Source organism: Maniola jurtina, chromosome 7 (assembly GCF_905333055.1).
Source record: "Maniola jurtina chromosome 7, ilManJurt1.1, whole genome shotgun sequence".
Taxonomy (NCBI): Eukaryota; Metazoa; Arthropoda; class Insecta; order Lepidoptera; family Nymphalidae; genus Maniola; species Maniola jurtina.
In genome coordinates this window covers 1,706,177-1,725,309 of record NC_060035.1, presented here as the reverse complement: position 1 = coordinate 1,725,309, position 19,133 = coordinate 1,706,177, and the positions used below count along the sequence as shown (strand labels likewise).

The following is a 19,133-nucleotide window of genomic DNA, read 5'->3' as shown; positions in this document are numbered from 1 at the left end:
TATGATTTTTTAACCTTCTCAAATGCGGAGTAATTAATAACACGTTTTAATGTAGGTACTTATATAATTCGAAGAAAAATAGTCGATGAAAGTCGAATCGATTTATTTTTATCGGCAAGAGTACATAGCCCCAGTCTATACTGTCTAATTGTCTATGTTCGAGATGCCTAGCGATATATGTATGTATAGACGCCATATTTTTGGTTTGTTTAGGTTCTATTTAACCCCCGACCCAAAAAGAGGGGTGTTATAAGTTTGACGTGTGTATCTGTGTATCTGTGTATCTGTGTATCTGTGTATCTGTGTATCTGTGTATCTGTGTATCTGTGTATCGGTGTATCTGTGTATCTGTCTGTGGCCTCGTAGCGCCTAAACGAATGAACCGATTTTAATTTAGTTTTTTTTGTTTGAAAGGTGGCTTGATCGAGAGTGTTCTTAGCTATAATCCAAAAAAATTGGTTCAGCCGTTTGGAAGTTATCAGCTCTTTTCTGGTTTTCTTATTACTTTTATCCCAGGACCACCAGAGGTAACGTATTTTCTGACACAGGAAATATGTACGATTGAGTAGTGTTAGTAAGTACTAAGAAAGCATGCCTAGCCTACGTGCTAGCTTGCTTAGACGGCCAATTTTCAGGTATCTGATAATCAAGGTACATAAAACCATTACTTACCTCACGTAAATTCTCCAAACTGATTTTTACGTATATTTTAGGCAATATCCTTAAAAATATGTCGCCAATACTTCCAGACACTTCCCGCGTCGGCCGTATTGCTTTGCAGACGCTTTAAAGCTCCCAAAATAAGTAATTACTTAACTGCACGTAAATTCTGATTCTCCATTTTTATATATGTCCACCAGACAACTATTTTAAAACCTTTTACAAGAAGACAGACCGATCCAGATCCAATCATCCCCTAAATTCAATTTTAATGCCTCTGTGGGTTTGAGCGCGAGGGCATCATTATCTACGCGCATGAGACTGAGTAAGACATGTATTAGGATATATTGACTTCTCTCTCACTCTCTTATAGTTTACTTATGTCAATTAATTATTAATATAAAAAAAAAATCAGCTAAAAATTAAAAAAATTGGAGAATTTACATGAGGTAAGTAATGTTTTTATGTACCTTGATTACCTGATACCTGAAAATTGGCCGTCTAAGCAAGCTAGCAGGTCTGTAGGCATGCGTTCTTAGTACATACTAACACTACTCAATCGTCCACATTTCGTTCGTCAGAAAATACGTGACGGCTGGTGGCCCTGGGATCTTTCACTATTGTAACAGAGGTTCATAATATTATGTCAATTGGCAAATGTCAAGCTGTCAAGATGGACGTTGCTTAGATACATAATTATTTATTTGAAAATAATGTTTTGGAAAACTCCGATACTTTGGATCGTAGGCGCGGAGTTTCTAATTTATAAAATATTATAATCACAGTTAAACGAGAAAACATCAATTCAATTATAATATCCATCAGTCAACCAAAGGCCACGAACAATCAAACCAAACCCAAACCATAGTCAAACTATTTTTAGGGTTCAGTAGGTATCTGTAGAAAAAAAAGATGTAGTCGCGTAGGTGTGCATGGCACCATTAAATATCGTAGGAGGCGATGACCCTCCGCGCGGCTGAGGTTCCCGCATCGTAGTCGCTTTGTCGCGCAGGTTTGGATGATGCATTAGGCGCACCTTCTTTATATTTTATCTGCTTGAACTCAGCTTATTTACTTTGACAAAATACGTTTAAAATTTATCATCATCAGGATCAACCCATCGCCGGCTCACTACTGAGCACAAGTCTCCTCTCAGAATGAGAAGCTACCACACTGGCCAAGCACGTATTGGCAGACCTCACGCACCTTTGAGGGAGCATTATGGCCAACTCTTAAGCATGCAGGTTTCCTGACGATGTTTTCCTTCACCACTTCGTTGTATGTCTGTGTGTCATCTTTCAAGAGAATCAAAACTTATAAATTGGGTACTTCCCGTTTACGTAGAATCATGAAAGGCAGGTAGCAATATCTTATAGCCCAAGCACTCTACTTCTGTGGCCCAAGTAAACAGAAAAATCCGACAACTGAATTGTCATTACATAAAAAAAAAACTTGTACGGAACTCTTCATGTGTGAGGCAGACTCGCACTTAACCGGTTTTTGAAAGTTATGTCAAATAAAAATTTGACATGCAATAACAAACAAAATGACATACAAGCCACTTTATTCCTTATTTCATCGGATGAAAGTCGATTTCAATTTAATCGTATATCTTAAAAAAAGCGAACTATTATACGACTACGTAAAATGGGTACATTTTTAAAGCAACGACATGTTAGAAAGAGATATTTCGTTTTGGTCGTGTTAAACTATGTGAGTCATTCAGATAATTCTTGATTTAGTGATGTTCGGTCAAAAATATTTCATGGAACGTATAATTAACATAACATTGATGTTACTTTTGAAGAGATATTAGCTGCCTTATTGGATTTATATTATTATAGAAATTGGGTTTTAGAATGGCACAAATAAACGGTAATTTATGAATAAAAGTTTAAAAAGCGTGAAATAAAAATTAAATTAAAAATTTAAAAAACCCCCGACACATAAACCTCTAAAAAGTAAAAAAATAATAGGTAAGTATGTATGGGCCCTTTAAGAATAGTATAAATAGTAAAGTTTTTATCCAAGCGTTCGTTGCGTCGGGGGACCGCTAAAGACTATTCTTTCTACAACAGATGACTTTCATAGTTTATGATAGGTAGCGGTCCCCTGGCGCAACGAGCGCTTGGATAAAAACTTTACTATTTATACTATTCTTAAAGGGCCCATACATACTTACCTATTATTTTTTTACTTTTTAGAGGTTTATGTGTCGGGGGTTTTTTAAATTTTTAATTTAATTTTTTTAGTATGTTTTTATTTCAGTTTGTGTATGTTACGCGCCGAGTTGAGTAGCAGTAGGACTTTGCTCATAGCAGAGTGAGTTATCCAGTAGAGTGTTAACTAGCCACAGCCAAAGCCTCCCACTAGATGTATTATCTGGTCTCATAAAGCTAGGTATCCAACCATCATCATTATCAACCGCTAGACGTCCACGTCTGGACATAGGTCTCTTGTAGGGACTTCCACAGACCACGGCCTTGCGCCGCCTGAATCCAGCCGCTTCTTGCGACTCGTTGTCTTTCCACCTAGTGAGGGGTCTTTCAACGCTGCGCTTTCTGCTACGAGGTAGTGATGCCAACACTTTTGGGACCCAAACGCCTATCGTTTTTTCGAACTATGTGCCCTGCAAATTGCCAGTTCCTGTATCCAATACGGGTGATATATTATTTCCTAATTAGGTACTATCCAATCATTCATACTAATTATTACTACAGAACATGTAGAGTTCTGTCATCGGTGTTAATCGTGTAGGTCAGCGATGTACCTATATGTGAACGGGTACTAGGTAGGTAAGTATTCGTAAAATAAAAGGCTATATTTTTCTTTCTCTGCTATCAGTCGAATACAGTACTCGACTATTTTGTTTAAAAAAATCTGAAACTGACTGTTTTATTAAGCCTATAAAGACCCTTTCTAACTTTTTAGCTGGACCTAACCTCAAAATATTGTAATTTTTTATGGTTAATATTTCTGAAATGCGGAAACCGTTTTCACTAATTTTTTCTACAAATATTCTGATGATGTCATTGAACAGATAGAACTTGATTTGATGGTGCTACAAAAATCTTGAAGACAGTACATTTGTTCATACTTGAATGGGCATTGTCTTTTATTGAATAAATTAAGTTTAGTGGTATAATAAATCTAATATAAGTAGCTCAACAGTGTTCTGTGATCAACGATTTGTATTAAATTGTTGGTCAGAGATACTGAAATCGTTAGGTTCTCAACACAAATAGAATATGTCAGAATTATGACTTCTAGCAAAAAAATCGTATGTGGTTACAGCTGGAGTTATCAACATTTCTTGTAAAAAAATAAAATAAAAAATAACTCGAGTAGATATGGGTACGAACAAGTAAAAATATACGTCCAAATTAACCTTCAATTAACTATTATTTAATTAATTAACTATTTATTTAATTGACTATTTAGCCTTCTATTAATGGACATTATTCAGAAAAATAGGAGCATTTCTACCGAATAATCTCCTTCGTGCCTCGTACAAGCTACTTGACATTGGCGAAGTACAGTGTGCTGGTTTGGCACAAAAAAAAAGACAAATCAAAAAAAGATGGAAAAATTTGGGCATGCATATGCATATTATTCTGAATTTGCCAAGGAGTTGATGGGTGAACGACGAAAATTTAATTCTTCAAATATATTCAGATTTAAATACTGTTTCTAACGTTTCAAAATAGGTCCCGCTACTGTTCGACCCATGATTTAAAACTGAATTGACTTGCATTTAAGCGGGTGAAGCTGAGAGCATACGCTAACTTTAATTAAAAGTAAACAAAAATGTCATGCGTTAAATGCCAGTTATATCCCCTACGTGTTTACAAATGCGTTCAATCTACGAGTTTGAAAAATCCCCCTTCATTTGACGTTCTATTCGTGGCACCATCGCGAGAATACAGAAGTAAGTTAGAACTAACCTAAACGTGACGATTGCGTGGATACGAGTAACTAAAGCATAAATCTCTAAAGAATCGCCTGCCTAATTCTCCCATAGTTTCTCAAGGTTGACACCGAACGAGCACATTAGAATAATAACACTTGTATCCGACTCAAAAATAGCGCATAAGTACCGGGCAGCTTGTTTTCCATTTTGTTTTCAAAACCGTCCACTGTTTGTTCCGAGTCTCATTATATTTTAACTAACAAACTGTTTCACAAGAGCGCTAGCATAATATTTGTAAAGCTACAAATAACCACTCTAAAACTTATAAAGAAGTTGTTTTCTAAGAAGAATATGAAAGTGAAGTCGTATCATACGAGTCCGCCTATGCTCCTATACTGATATAGTAAATTGACATGATTAAATCAATCGTTATTTAGAATTTACCTTATCAGCTTACCAAACAGGTGGTAGAGTTATTACATAGAGAAAGACTTAAAAAAAGTTGACGTTTCAAAAAACCCTGCTTATTTTAAAATGAGAATTAATTATTATCACACTAATATTATAAAAGCGAAAGTTTGTATGTGTGTGTGTGTGTGTGTGTGTGTATGTTTGTTACTCCTTCACGCAAAAACTACTGGACGGATTGGGCTGAAATTTAGAATGGAGATAGGTTATACTCTGGATTAGCACATAGGCTACTTTTTATCCCGGAAAATCAAAGAGTTCCCACGGGATTTTTAAAAAACTACATCCACGCGAATGAAGTCGCGGGTATCAGCTAGTACGTTATACGTTTCAGACATTGGGGTCCCACGGTGCTGGAATAGTGACCTCGCACTGTAAAGCGCGGCGTTGGAAAACCCTTCACTAGATGGACAGACGACGCCAAACGAGTCACAGGGAGCCGCTGGATTTAGGCGGCTTAAAACCGTGGCCTATGGAGGTCTCTACAAGACTATGTCCAACAGTGGACATACACGTATAACGATTGACGATGATACGTTTCAGATAATCGTATCTATAGTAAATTCCCTCATTGCACATAATTTAATCATTTTTTCATTCATAACCTATCCTGATGTAATTAGGAAAAGAGAAACGTTTTTTCATCTAGTCACTGGTTCATTTGCCAAAAAGTTGGCGTAATTACTAATTACACCGACAAGAATATCGGATGGCTGTTATTAGCTGTAACACTTGGTTCAAATCGTCATTTATAACTCTGTCGCGCTTGTAACTGATTGATAGATAGTGAGTGACGCGACGGGCGTAGTTCAAAGAATTTTTAATGTTGATACATTGGGGATATTGCAGCTGTTTGGTATAACGGGAAAAGTCATTCGAGATAAACGTTGTATAGGTATACTTGATGTTGGCAGCGTTCTAACTGGGGCCGTGTGCAGAGGTACGCCCGAAGAATCTGGGCCGACTGGAGTTACTGAACTAAATTTGATCGGAGTGACAAAGCTAAATAATGCCACTGAAGATACTCAATCTGCATACCATATTAAATGACATTTTTTGGTATATTTAAAGCTCTTAGTAACATATCTGATTTCTTTACTGTTCCAGCTTGGTTCAAAGAAAGAAAAGATTTGAATCCAAAGAAACTCTGAAGATCATATAAACTTGTAAATGCAAAGTGTTACTCAGAACTATGCATAGCTGTATGTCACCTTTTTCCCAGCTAGACCTATTTTAATAAAATTAATATAGAGATGCTATGCATTATTTTTACTCATAGGCTACTTTTTACCACGGGAAAATATCTGAAGATTGGGGGTTTAGGATGGCAGAAAAATTCTTTTGGAATTGGAAGAAGGTTCTGTCCAGTTTCTTTCCACCTTTCATAATATTTTTTGGGATCTCTTTTTGAACCAGAGGTTGACTAGTTCAGGTTCGGCTTATCTCAACACATATTTGACATGCTACAAAATTTTGGAATTCAACGATTCCAAATTGTTTTGGCTCCAATACGATACTTAATCGTTTTGGCACATATTAACATTCTAAAATGGATATAGAAGTATGAACCAGTTAGAAGCGCTTCAATGTATTGTGCTTATGCTAAATATGAATAATATAAATATCTTCTCGTTCAAGAATGATTTATCAAAATGTTCAATTAAAGGTATCAATGGAAAGGATTGTTAAGAGCATAATACTTTGGACGTGTTAGCTTCATGTTATCGAAGACTTGACCATTAGTCGTTAATTTGTCAGACTTTAAATTATATGGATAATCAAATCATTGATTTTGCGCGCGTCCCTACTTCTGTATTCCATAGGGAAACGGTAAACAACTAGAACATTAGCCGATCAAAAAATATTTAACTTTCAACTGTCATTTGACTTTACATTATTCCAAAACCAATACATTATTCCAGTGATCCTACGAGAACACTAACAAACATTAACAACGGCATTTGGATTCAATTTCAGTTTGCTGAATCCAGTGACGCAATCCGGATTAAAATGGCTGGAAAAACGTAGAATTCCAATCACTTTTCCAATCACAGTTCACTGAATTAATAAATTGGAATAATGTCAACCAGACTTTATGGAAATTCAAATCATTCGCTAGGAGCCATTGACGCAACTGACCTTCGAGTCGATGCCGATGATCTTGTTGCATTCCTCGCAGCCATTGGCGAAGGCGCTCTCATAGCACTTGATGCAGTAAGGATGCTCATCCCTCAGGACGTAGCGTTGGCCAGTGAGGGACTCGTCACACTGCCAGCAGCAGAAGTGACCGCTGTGCCAGTCCTTGTTCATCGCCTTGGTGTATTCACCACTGAAAATGAGCTGCGAACAAAAACATCAATGTAAAATAAACGCTGGCTGTACATCGTGTCCGTAAAGGCCGATATGCGGTTTATAATTAATGGAATCAAAAATTAGGATCCCCAGATAAATAGGAATCCATATAATAATTTTGTGTGTGCAACCATATTGAATAAAAGGTACATCATAACTCAAAGTCTGGTAAATAAACGAATATAGACGCAGAAAAACAAAACTCTAAATAAACGCGAAGTGAGAAAAATATATGGTGTCGACTCAAATTTCAGAAGCCATATTTAAACGATACCAGACAATGACTCGATGGAAAGAAAACGTTCACAACAAAATTTGAAATTCAAGATCAGGGGTACGATACAGTTTAGACATACGATATTGATGTTAGCTGATATATCAGTGTCTCGATTTAGTTGCTGTTTTTTGTTGATTTGGTCTTAAAATGTCATTAATTTGGGTTGATTAAAGTGATATATACCTTAAATTAGGTTGGGTATGTGAGGGTGGCCATAGTAGATAATACCTAACATAGATCGCTTCAATGTCACTATAAATAAACGTGTTTGGAATCTGCACTTTATAAACACTGGTGTCACATCGCACTACACGAGGGTCAAGGCTTGGCCACCACAACACATACCCATCGTCGTTGACGTTAGTCGTGTTGGTCTGTTCGACTTCTGTGACGGTGATGTCTCCATCCTTGGACTCCCTACGCTTGGAGGTCTTCTTGACCTTCCTGGTCTTCCTTTCGGTCGTCGTGTACTGGACTTGCACGTCTACGTCGGCCATGGCAGGGTCTGTTCTGCCTTCGGTGTAATGTAACTAACGATAAATGATATCTCCGATCGCGGTCACGACCCGAATTCGAATGGCGAGCACCGGTGGCTGAATCGCAGGAATTATTCCAGAATGTTAAGCGCACGCGCCGGTGGGGGGAGTTTAGGATTTAAATTTGGATGAGTGACGGAGAGGGCAGGTGCGCAGGCGGCGCTTCCAAGCGTCCGGGGAATCGCGCGATTTACCCGATAGCACACCGAGCTTTTTAGAGTTCCGTATCCGAAGGGTGCTAACGGGACCCCATTACTAAACCCTCACTTTCCCTCCGTCTGTCTGTCAGCGAGCTCTATCTCATGAACCGTAGTAGGTGGAGGCTTGAAATTTTCACACAATGCGATTTCTATTGCATATATGCTATAACAACAAATAATAAATTTCAAAAATGGGTGAATTTTAAAATGGCCGCAATGCAAATTAAAAAGTACATAGTGTTATAACTTGTACGATGGTACGGGACCTTACGTGTGCGAGTTCAACTCGCGCTTGACCGACTTTATTTTTTGTGATATAGAAGCAATAATAAGATCTAGGTTTGAATGCGCTTATTGCCTATTCAATCTTGTTTTGAATGCTGAAACTTCACGTAGATATTTAGCTTCTCAATGACATGTCATCATCATCATCATCTCAACCCATCGCCTGCCTACTACTGAGTATTGGTCTCCTCTTAAAAGAGAAAAGGTTAGGTCATAGAGCACCATGATGGCCAAGTGCGGATTAGCAGACTTCACACACCTTAGATATTTTATGAAGAACTTTCAAGGATGCAAATTTCCTCACGGAAGGAAAACCCTTCACCGTTAAAGCAAGTGATATTTGATTAAGTTTAAAACGCACATATCTCCGAAAACTTAGAGATGGAGGAACAATTTTATTACAGGCTCGTAGGTTGCCGTGACGCGCAGCGCAGCGCCGTTGAAAGGCGTTCCTACCTTTAGTACCTAAGTTTACGTAATTAATTAATTATCACTACCTATCTTGCAAATTCTACAATTGATGATCAAAAAGTGTATTATGGTACCTACTTCGAATAAATGATTTGTCTTTGACGTTACACTGCAGTTTCAACAGCTTGTCTTCAGTTGTTAGCCACTCTTGTAAAATTTGTGTGTAATTACGCCGTTCTGTTCGCCAGCTCCTCAATTTGATACACAGTAAACACTTGTAAAATGTAGGCCGAAACGTTTGAGCTGAAACAGTTAGCTTATCGCTTGGCTGTGGTTCAGATTCGGCAGTAATTGTTTGCCGATCATTGATTTATACTCAACGGCTAATATAAATAAACATTGACCCACATTATGCGTTAAACGCATCGGTCGGATGTGCATGTTTTCAGGAATACGACCCTAACGCTTGCGGATTGATATGTATGAAGAAGTCGTTTGTTACTCATCACTCGTTATGGAGCCAAAATTGTTGCGACTGTTAGAGGAGTATTTTTATTGGAGGTTACATACTTTAACCTTATAGTCTAAGGTTCAAATTTAATATGTCAGAAGAACCTAACCTTAGGAGTTAAGCCATAAAAAACTATTTTAATATAGATAGGTATACTAACGGTATAATCACTAATACTAAAGGCACTGTAATAATACAAACACCATAATATGACTGTTTACGATGAATTTTGTAAGAAAAATTTAAAAACCATCATTTAAGGTTTTTTTAGATTAATTCACTAAGTTCGTCTCAAATGATTTTGCTAGAAGCGCATATATTTAATTTGAGCGTTTTAGGCGCATTTTTTGCCTTGCATTTGACTCGTGTGTTTTCATGTCATAGAACAAATTTTTTTATCAAAATAAACTTTTACAAGTAGCTATTTTTGAATCTTCAAAATATGCATCTGCCATAGTTCGATTTGCCTATGATAGGATCTGCCTGAATGAGGTCATAAGGTGTAAACACATACCAAAATGGGGTTATTCAAGGGGCGGACCAACAAATTCCTGAAAGGCCGCCAACGCATCGGCGGTACCTCTGGTGCTGCAAATGTTCAACGGCGATAATCACTTAACGACAGGTGACCCGCCTGCTCGTTTGCTCGCTAATTTTTATTTTAAAAAAAAGACGACAACAAGAGTAAGTAATAGTCTTCAATATTTCGCATACCTACATTTTTCACAAATTTTCATGCATTTATCGCTGGCGAAAGTGTCAGTAATTACGTAGAACGCGTAATTTTTTTTGCTTCCTGAAATACAAACAGCCTTCAGTCTAGACGTAGGTCGATGTGTTGGATCTAGCAAGGTCTTGGTCAACGTTCATTCATTGGTTTATTTTTAAGTCTCGCTTACGCTCGTTACGAGCAGGAAACCCTCGCTTGCTCGTGGACAGAACTCGCAATGGGATGGATATTGGGATACGCATCAATTCTTATATTGGCTGTGAAATTTTGAAGTATTTCCATTTTTTTAATATCACTAAAAAATTACGAAAAAAGAAAATTACTTAAATTAATTTTTTTTACTACAAATACGTGATGTCTGTGATCTACTTAATATAAGCAGATTTTATAGTATTACTATTTAATTTATAATAATAGTATTAGTATTTTATAGTATTACTATAAAATCTGATTGATAATAAATTGGAAAAAACATTATATTTATGATATTTACAAAGGTTAGCACAATTTATTCCGGTTTGTAGCAAATTTAAAGAGACAAAATATGCTCTTACTGCTAAAAAGAGAAAAAAGAAAAAGGCCACGCTCAAGACTGGCACTTAGACCTAAAAGTTAGATTTGTATTTGACAGCTCTTAATTAAAATAAGTTTATTTGGTAAGAAAATTATGCAAATACTAAGTAAATCGCGCCGATCTGATGCAGCTCCGCGCCATTAAACAAAATTGAATTGAACTATGCAAATACTATAAAATTTTGTTACTGAACGAATCAGCACCAATTTATTGAAACGGTAAAATATAGGCAAACGATCAGTTTATTAAAGGTAAATATTTGACTAGTCAGACTGACTAGCCAAATTGTAAATCTATCATGATTAGTCAACAAAATTCGGTTTGTTGAATTTGGCTCGGTAAGGATAACAGATTTTACTCAAGACGAAAATGGGTTAGCTAAATTCTAAATTAAACACTTCCTAATCACGGTTTTTTTTTGATAAGATACAAGTTAGCTCTTGGCTGCGATCTCACCTGGTAGCAAGTGATAATAAGTGATGATGCAGCCTAAGATGGAAACGGGCTAACTTGGAAGGGGTGTGGCAATTTTATTCAACCCCTACCCCTGATTGGTTTCTACGCAGCACTGTACCGGAATGCTAAACCCCTTGGCGACACGGCTTTTCCAGTATGATGGTAACTAGCCACAGTTCAAGTATCCCACCAGACATAGGCTGTATGGATATGACAGATCCTGATCTATGCAGACATAGAGCATATTATGTAAATGTATGATATTACTGCTGCAAAAGAAATTATCGCAGAAAAAGGATTCATGAATTCTAGATATTTTTTTAGAGATTCACACATTTCTTAAAGTACCAAATGGAGGACATATGAAATATCTTCATGCGAAACAAATTGCATTAAAATAAACGACATTTCAGCCGATTTATCAACACCAACGCATAAAACGCTAGTAAACTCCAAAACAATCCTATTTTTATTCAAATTCTCCAAGAGTGCATTCCCGAATATAAAAATACCTTTAGTTACAAGTCAGTCGTCAAAAATAGCCCCAAGAATCATAACCTCAAATAAATTCATTGTAATTTTTAAGGATTCGTAGAATTTGAAACCACAGTTTTCATCGTTCTAATTTGTCTATTGACTTTGGCATCGCGTTTATAGAGTTTTGTTCTAAATTTAAATTGTTACGAATGTTTGGCTTGGGGCGAGAATAGATTAGAAAGGGGATAGGTAATTTTGTTCTGATGGGATAGTAAATAACATTTATAGACGTAATGGAAAAGGGACTAGACTGTGTATCATAATTACCGGTTTCAAACACGATTGTAATAGAGAAAAGTGATTTATTCAGCTAAGAGCGATTACGCACTCATCCAATCCGAGTCCGTGAAAATACGGATATAAAAAACTCGGATCGAACTCGGTTATTGCTTACGCACTAATCCGATCTCTAGTCTAAATCCAAGCTATTCATTGGACATATTTGACATATGACTATGTCATACGTCCAATTTGAATCCGAGGCACATCCGACATTTTGTCACGGATGAGAGCGATTATGCGCTCATCCGATCCGAGTCTGTGAAAATACGGATATAAAAAACTCGGACCGAACTCGGATATTGCTTACACACTAATCCGATCTCTAGTCTAAATCCAAGCTATTCATTGGACATATTTGACATATGTCTATGTCATACGTCCAATTTGAATCCGAGGCACATCCGAGATATTGTCACGGATGAGAGCGATTATGCACTCATCCGATCCGAGTCTGTGAAAATACGGATATAAAAACTCGGACCGAACTCGGTTATTGCTTACGCACTAATCCGATCTCTAGTCTAAATCCAAGCTATTCATTGGACATATTTGACATATGTCTATGTCATACGTCCATTTTGAATCCGAGGCACATCCGAGATATTGTCACGGATGAGAGCGATTACGCACTCATCCGATCCGAGTCTGTGAAAATACGGATATAAAAACTCGGACCGAACTCGGATATTGCTTACACACTAATCCGATCTCTGATCCAAATCCAAGCTATTCAGTGGACATCTTTCACATATTATGTACGTCATACGTCCGATCTGAATCTGAGGCACCTCCGAGATATTGTCACGGATAACGGAGAGATAAATTATTTTTACGGACTAGAATCGAATGAGTGCGTAATCGCTCTCATTCTTTTTTTTTAAATTCACTATAGGTAAGCGCTTGACCACAATCACACCTGATGGAAAGTGATGATGTGGTCTAAGATGGGACGCGTTTACCTAGAAGGTGCCTATTCTAATTAAAAATGTTGCTTTGCAGATTTTAATACGTAATATACTCATAGAAAAGTAAATAGGCATCTTTTAGGCAAGCGCGCTCCAACCTAGACCTAATCACTGCTTTCCACAACGTATGCAAAATTGAACTTCATCGCAAGAAACAAAACTTTAATTACAGTAAGTAGAGACTCAATTAACCGGACTGATTGTTGTCGTAAGGCATTCGGATACTCGTAAATCCAGATAATTGAATGTATGAAAAAAGCGATTTTTGTACAAAATTAATCATCTTTAATTTAGTTTAAACTTTGGTAATTGTCATTTGGCGTAAACAATTGGTCGGTTGGCAATCCGAATAATCGCGAATCCCTCTGACTGAGGTGCAGATAATCGAGTCTCTACTGTATTATCAACCTCATTTTTACCCGACTGCGGCAAAGCCAAAAGGAAGGGTTACGATTTAAGCGTCTAGGTATGTATGTATGTATATGTATGTATTTGTGTATGTATGTTTGTATCCACGTTCTGTGTGTTCCACCGTAGCGCCTAAACTACTGGGCCCATTTTTAACCCCCGACCCAAAAAGAGGGGTGTTATAAGTTTGACGTGTGTATCTGTGTATCTGTGTATCTGTGTGTCTGTGTGTCTGTGTATCTGTGTATCTGTCTGTGGCATCGTAGCGCCTAAACGAATGAACCGATTTTAATTTACTTTTTTTTGTTTGAAAGGTGGCTTGATCGAGAGTGTTCTTAGCTATAATCCAAAAAAATTGGTTCAGCCGTTTAAAAGTTATCAGCTATTTTCTAGTTTTCTTGTAGAAAAGAAGGTTAGATAACCCTTAGGTTCATAATATTCAAGTGTCAATTGACAAATGTCAAGCTGTCAAGATGGACGTTGCCTAGATATACATAATTATTTATTTGAAAATGATTTGTCGGGGGTGTTGAAAATTTTTAATTTACACTTGTGGTGAATGAGATGTCAATTGATTCGTCGTAAAGGTCTGGGTGAAGGCTACATTTTATACGAAAAAAATGACCTAACAGCTGATGTTACATCAAAAAAGTGGGGATCTCCAAAAAATTGTTTTTGCTATTGTATCGAGTGGGATGTCGAGTGTACTAAAACATTAAAATATACCTTCCAAGCGACAGAAAAACAATTTTACTAAAATATTTCAGCGTTTATTAAGACGATCGCAGTCGGGTTTTAGTTTTTGAACTTTATCTTGTTATTACAGATATTAACAGGGCTCTCTCCGTCACTCGTTTCATACAATCGTAGTTCCAATTTCATTTGAATATTAAGCAATCAAAGTCCATGAAATTTTGCAGACATATTCTAGAACCTAATACCTAATGTCTGTGGTGTTTTAGATATTTCTAAAAATATGTAGTTTTAAAAATTACAGGGGCTCAAAGATTTATATGAAAATTTTTAAGACCGCGTAACTTTAAAACCGAATATTTTAACAGAAATCTGGAAAACCACAGACATAGATATTAGTTTCTAGAATATTTCTGCAAAATTTCATGGACTTTGGTTGCTTAATATTCAAATGAAATTGGAACTACGATTGTATGAAACGAGTGACGGAGAGAGCCCTCTTAAATTAGATGCCAAGACGTGTCTAAAGATTTTAAAGCTATTGGCATAGTGGTTTCCCGTCGTAAATGTATTTACTTTTGAATAGATATAGTAGCGTGCGGTTTAAGAGAATTATTGTCGGCGTAATGGACGCTGTAACTTTATACTTTGCGACGGCTGACCGCAGAGAGGTAAAAAAGTTGTGTTTCTGTGGCTAGTAATCTCATTTTTAGTTTAGTCCGTTACTTTGCGTGTCTAGATACATTTCATTTGAGGGATTTCGGTCTAAATTAATATTTCTAGTTGCCATGCTCGTTTCTTCCAGATGGATGCATTATATAATGCATTCATCTGGAAGAAAATATTGTAATATTATTCATTTAAATTTTATATTTCTTTTCTTCCAGATGAATGCATTATAATATTTATAATGCATAATCTGGAAGACAAGTGTAAATTAAAATTTATAACACCCCCGACAAGTGAAGATTACAGTAACTAGAAAAGAGCTGATAACTTTCAAACGGCTGAACTGATTTTCTTGGATTTTAGCTAAGAACACTCTCGATCAAGCCACCTTTCAAACAAAAAAAACTAAATTAAAATCGGTTCATTAGTTTAGGAGCTACGAGTCCACAGACAGATACATAGATTCACACGTCAAACTTATAACACCCCTCTTTTTGGGTCGGGGTTAAATATAAAACATCGTACTGCATAGTTCATACATACAACAAGATAAGACGACCTCCCTGGGGCGTAGTCTTATTAGTGGGAGGTCCTGGGTTCGATTCCTGGCAGGGCTTGGAATTTTATAATTTCTAAATAAATGGTCTGGTCTGGTAGGAGGCTTCGGCCATGGTTAGTTACCGCCCTACCGACAAAGCCGCGCCGCCAACCGATTCAGCGTTCCGGTACGATGCCGATTGGAAACTAAAGAGGTATGTGATTAAGAAAAATTGCCATACCCCTTCCAGATTAGCCCGCTTCCATCTCAGACTGCATCATCACTTACTACCAGGTGAGATTGCAGTCGGTAAAAAAATAATGTATCTGAATATAGACTAGTAGTATAGTAATTATAGTAATTAATCGTAATCGGTCACAATACTATCGATACAAATTACTTTAGTCTTTTTAGGTGAAATCGATTACTAAGTTCCCTTTCAAAATGAATTCAATTCAATTACATTCTTGAAATGATATTGATACCTATTATCGCTACCCTAGACTTGTCAATATAATTACAATAAAGTAGAGAGTAATTAGGATGGATGCTATGCTATTATCCCATATATCCCATAATTAAACGAGGAGTGGCGTGGACAGAAGGTCGGCAGCGTCAGTTTAACGTAAATAGGTCGAGGGCTCGCCTGTATATTTTAGGATTCTTGTGTAACTACTCACTGTCCACTAGCTTCTAATAAACTGAGATTATTAGAATTTGTACAAATCCCTTACTATTTTGTCGATAGATTTCGTAATGTGGGACCTTTCTAAGGTTCTGTTCCCCAAAGGTGCATATTTGACCCTAATAATAAGCCTCCGTTGTCCGTCTGTCTGTCTATCAGTGAGCTGAATCTTATGAACCGAAATAGGTACAATTTACATGTTATAATTTATTACCTTTAAGCTTCTTGATTACCCAATATTGCGTGATTTCTTTACAGTTTTATTTGAAGTTCTAAATCTTTAAAATCTACTTCAAAATATTTCTAAATTAGACTACAATTTCTAATCAAGGATATTTTCACTAGCGTCTACTTCAAAAAGTACACCAACGAAGCCAATCATAAACTATAAGAAAACCACTTGTTCCCGTCAGAAAGGAAGGTCTTAACTAAAGGGTGTTTCAAAAACAAACAAAACAGAGGAATCATCAATTTATTTTTCAATCAGTCATGCTCGCTTATAAATAAAGCAGTGGTGCGAACGTGCGACGTTAAAATAAGCGCGTCTAATCTCCCAATTTAGACCAAAAATCAACATCTTCCTCTTCCTCAGTTACCTCGGGTATCTCTTTCGTTTCATCCCTCTCCTCGAAGGAGCTCAATAATGGAACTTCCCTGTGAATCGAACTCGCTTCATCTATCCTTTCATCGACGGGCAACGGGCTTCTGGATTTCTCTCTCGATCGACTTCTGGAATAAGAACGTGCCGCTAAATTAGGAGCGCTCCCAAATCCACTGTAGTTCTCATCTCTGCTCATGTTTTTGAACTCTGCTTCCTCGAGTGATGTGAAAATTTTAAGTTCTTCCTCACGCGAGGCTCGCGACTCTCTCGACGAATTCGAAGACGAAGACGTACGTTTTCGGAACGACTTCCGTCTGCCGCTCGGATCATTTCGTTGCAACGGTCGATACTTTATCCCATCAAGAGATCTTAAACAAATGTATCATTATGTGAGTAGGATATAATACAAGTGACGAAATGATCAAATTCAGGTGAAGATGTAATTCGAATGAGTCCAAAGTGGTGGCTGGGTCGTGCATAATGAATTTCTAATGGGACACGGTTGTCAATAATAGAGAATAGTAACCTTAAAAAATTGTCGCTGAGTACTAACTCTCCGTTTTTGTCTCCGCTATAAGATTCGAATTGTATTTCGGGCAGTGGCGATGATGGGTTTCTAGGGCTCTGCTTAGGGCTGTATTCCCATGTAAGCTTTCGACTGGCGTCATTTTCCTCATATCCGGTGCGATTGTCACGTTCGTAAGCGTTTGGCGAACGACGGTGCGTGGGCGACGATGATCTGTTTTTTTGTCCTACACTAAATGACTCCGCTGTGTCCGATATTATTGTTTTCGTCTTCGTGAGTGAATACCTTTCTATTGCAATATCACCGTTCGATTGAGTGTTTTCTTCTACGGAATCCTGTCCGAAGCTTGAGATCTTTGTGGAAAATAATAGAGCTGTAGTGTTGTGTTGCCGATCATAGTATTTGACTTCAGCTGCATTTATCCTTCCTTCTTTGTCTTCGGTGAGAGAGAGATAGCCAAGGCCGCAGTCTCTGGTCCAATCCCGTGGGGAGTTCGCTGACTTTTGGAGAAGTCTCGTGTAATATTCGACTAGATCGTTGAAGTTCGGTTCTGTTTCTGGAACGATTCCACTGATAATATGTCTCATACACTCCAACGCTTCATGGAAACCGATATACGATATGGCTACTGACATAAGCAGTCCCATCGTTCACCGATCACTGTTTTGGAAAAGGGAAAGGGACAGAATTATCGATCGTCGGGGAAAGGGATTGGAATCGACGCTCTAACACACGGCACTAGATATGAACAACTGAATTAAAATGCTGCACATTGCCAAACATTGTGGCCGTAATTAGAAATGAGTTTGGCGATGAAGCCAGATAATATGATTACGTTTGTCTCGTTTAATCTTGATCCAAGGTTATATTTGGTCTGTAAATTTGAGACAATAGAGTGATTTCATATTTCAGCCATAATTAAGCATTACGCATCGTTCAAGAATATAACACAGCACAAAACTTATGCTGTGATTATTTATTTATTTGAATAGGTCCCTATTCGGATCCGAACAGGGTCATATTATACGAAGCGACATATACAAGTAATTGAAGTCCCGCGCATTGCTGGAGCGAGCTGCAGGTCAAATCCACGCTCTTTTATCATTTACATAATCTTCAATCGTATAATATGCTTTTTTCCAGCAGCATAATTTTAATGGATTTTTCTTTGTGTAAAGGTAAGTCCAAAATTGATTGCGGAATTTTGTTATAAAAGACCCATTCCCACAAATGACTTTTGGACCTTCCTGAGGCGAAGCGTATTTTATATAATTCTAAACTAAACAATCCAATTCCCAAATCTTTTTTAAGAGATAATATATAACTGTATCTCTGTTTAATGTAAAGATATTCTAATTTATGAGTCTCTAGCGTCATCGAGTCGACATTGAAATGCTCGGCAAACACTTAAAATAGTGTTTTAATTTGATCCTCAATTCTGACATAGCACATGAGTCATCGACCTTTTAGGATTAAGAATTAAGATTAGATTCTCAAGTCTAGCCGTTCGTATATTGTTTATTTTCGAAAAAAAAATAGGCAGTTTAGTAATATAATTATGGGTTTTTAGTAACCTGGGTAGGTATGTATTCTGAGCCTTTTTTCCTGTTGGTAAAAAATATGTATTCTAAGCCTAAGGTATTTATTAGTATACTAGAGGATGCCCGCGACTTCGTCCGTGTGGATTTAGGTTTTTGAAGATTCCGTGGGAACTGTTTGGTTTTCCGGCATAAAAAGTTATGCCGGATAACCATACGGACCGTACCAAACGTACGGTCTATGTCAATAACATGGACGTAAGCTACCTCGGTACCAAATTTCATATAAATTGGTTGAGCGGATGGGTCAGAAATCTCGTG

The 19,133-nt window shown here is 37.2% G+C and overlaps 1 protein-coding gene across 7 annotated transcripts in view; it reads right to left on the bottom strand.

The window, feature by feature from the left end:
- Positions 1-19,133, bottom strand: part of LOC123866949 (four and a half LIM domains protein 2) — a 209,174-nt gene that overhangs the window by 34,051 nt on the left and 155,990 nt on the right. For 4 of the 7 annotated variants that reach the window (XM_045908757.1, XM_045908751.1, XM_045908750.1 and 1 more), the window contains one exon: positions 7,178-7,378. In XM_045908757.1, the coding sequence (XP_045764713.1) occupies positions 7,178-7,378 (201 nt within the window). Of the gene's footprint in view, positions 1-7,177; positions 7,379-7,850; positions 7,963-8,012; positions 8,276-16,743; positions 17,117-17,274; positions 18,057-19,133 lie in introns of those variants that run through there. The other 3 variants (XM_045908756.1, XM_045908752.1, XM_045908754.1) reach the window with 3 other exon arrangements.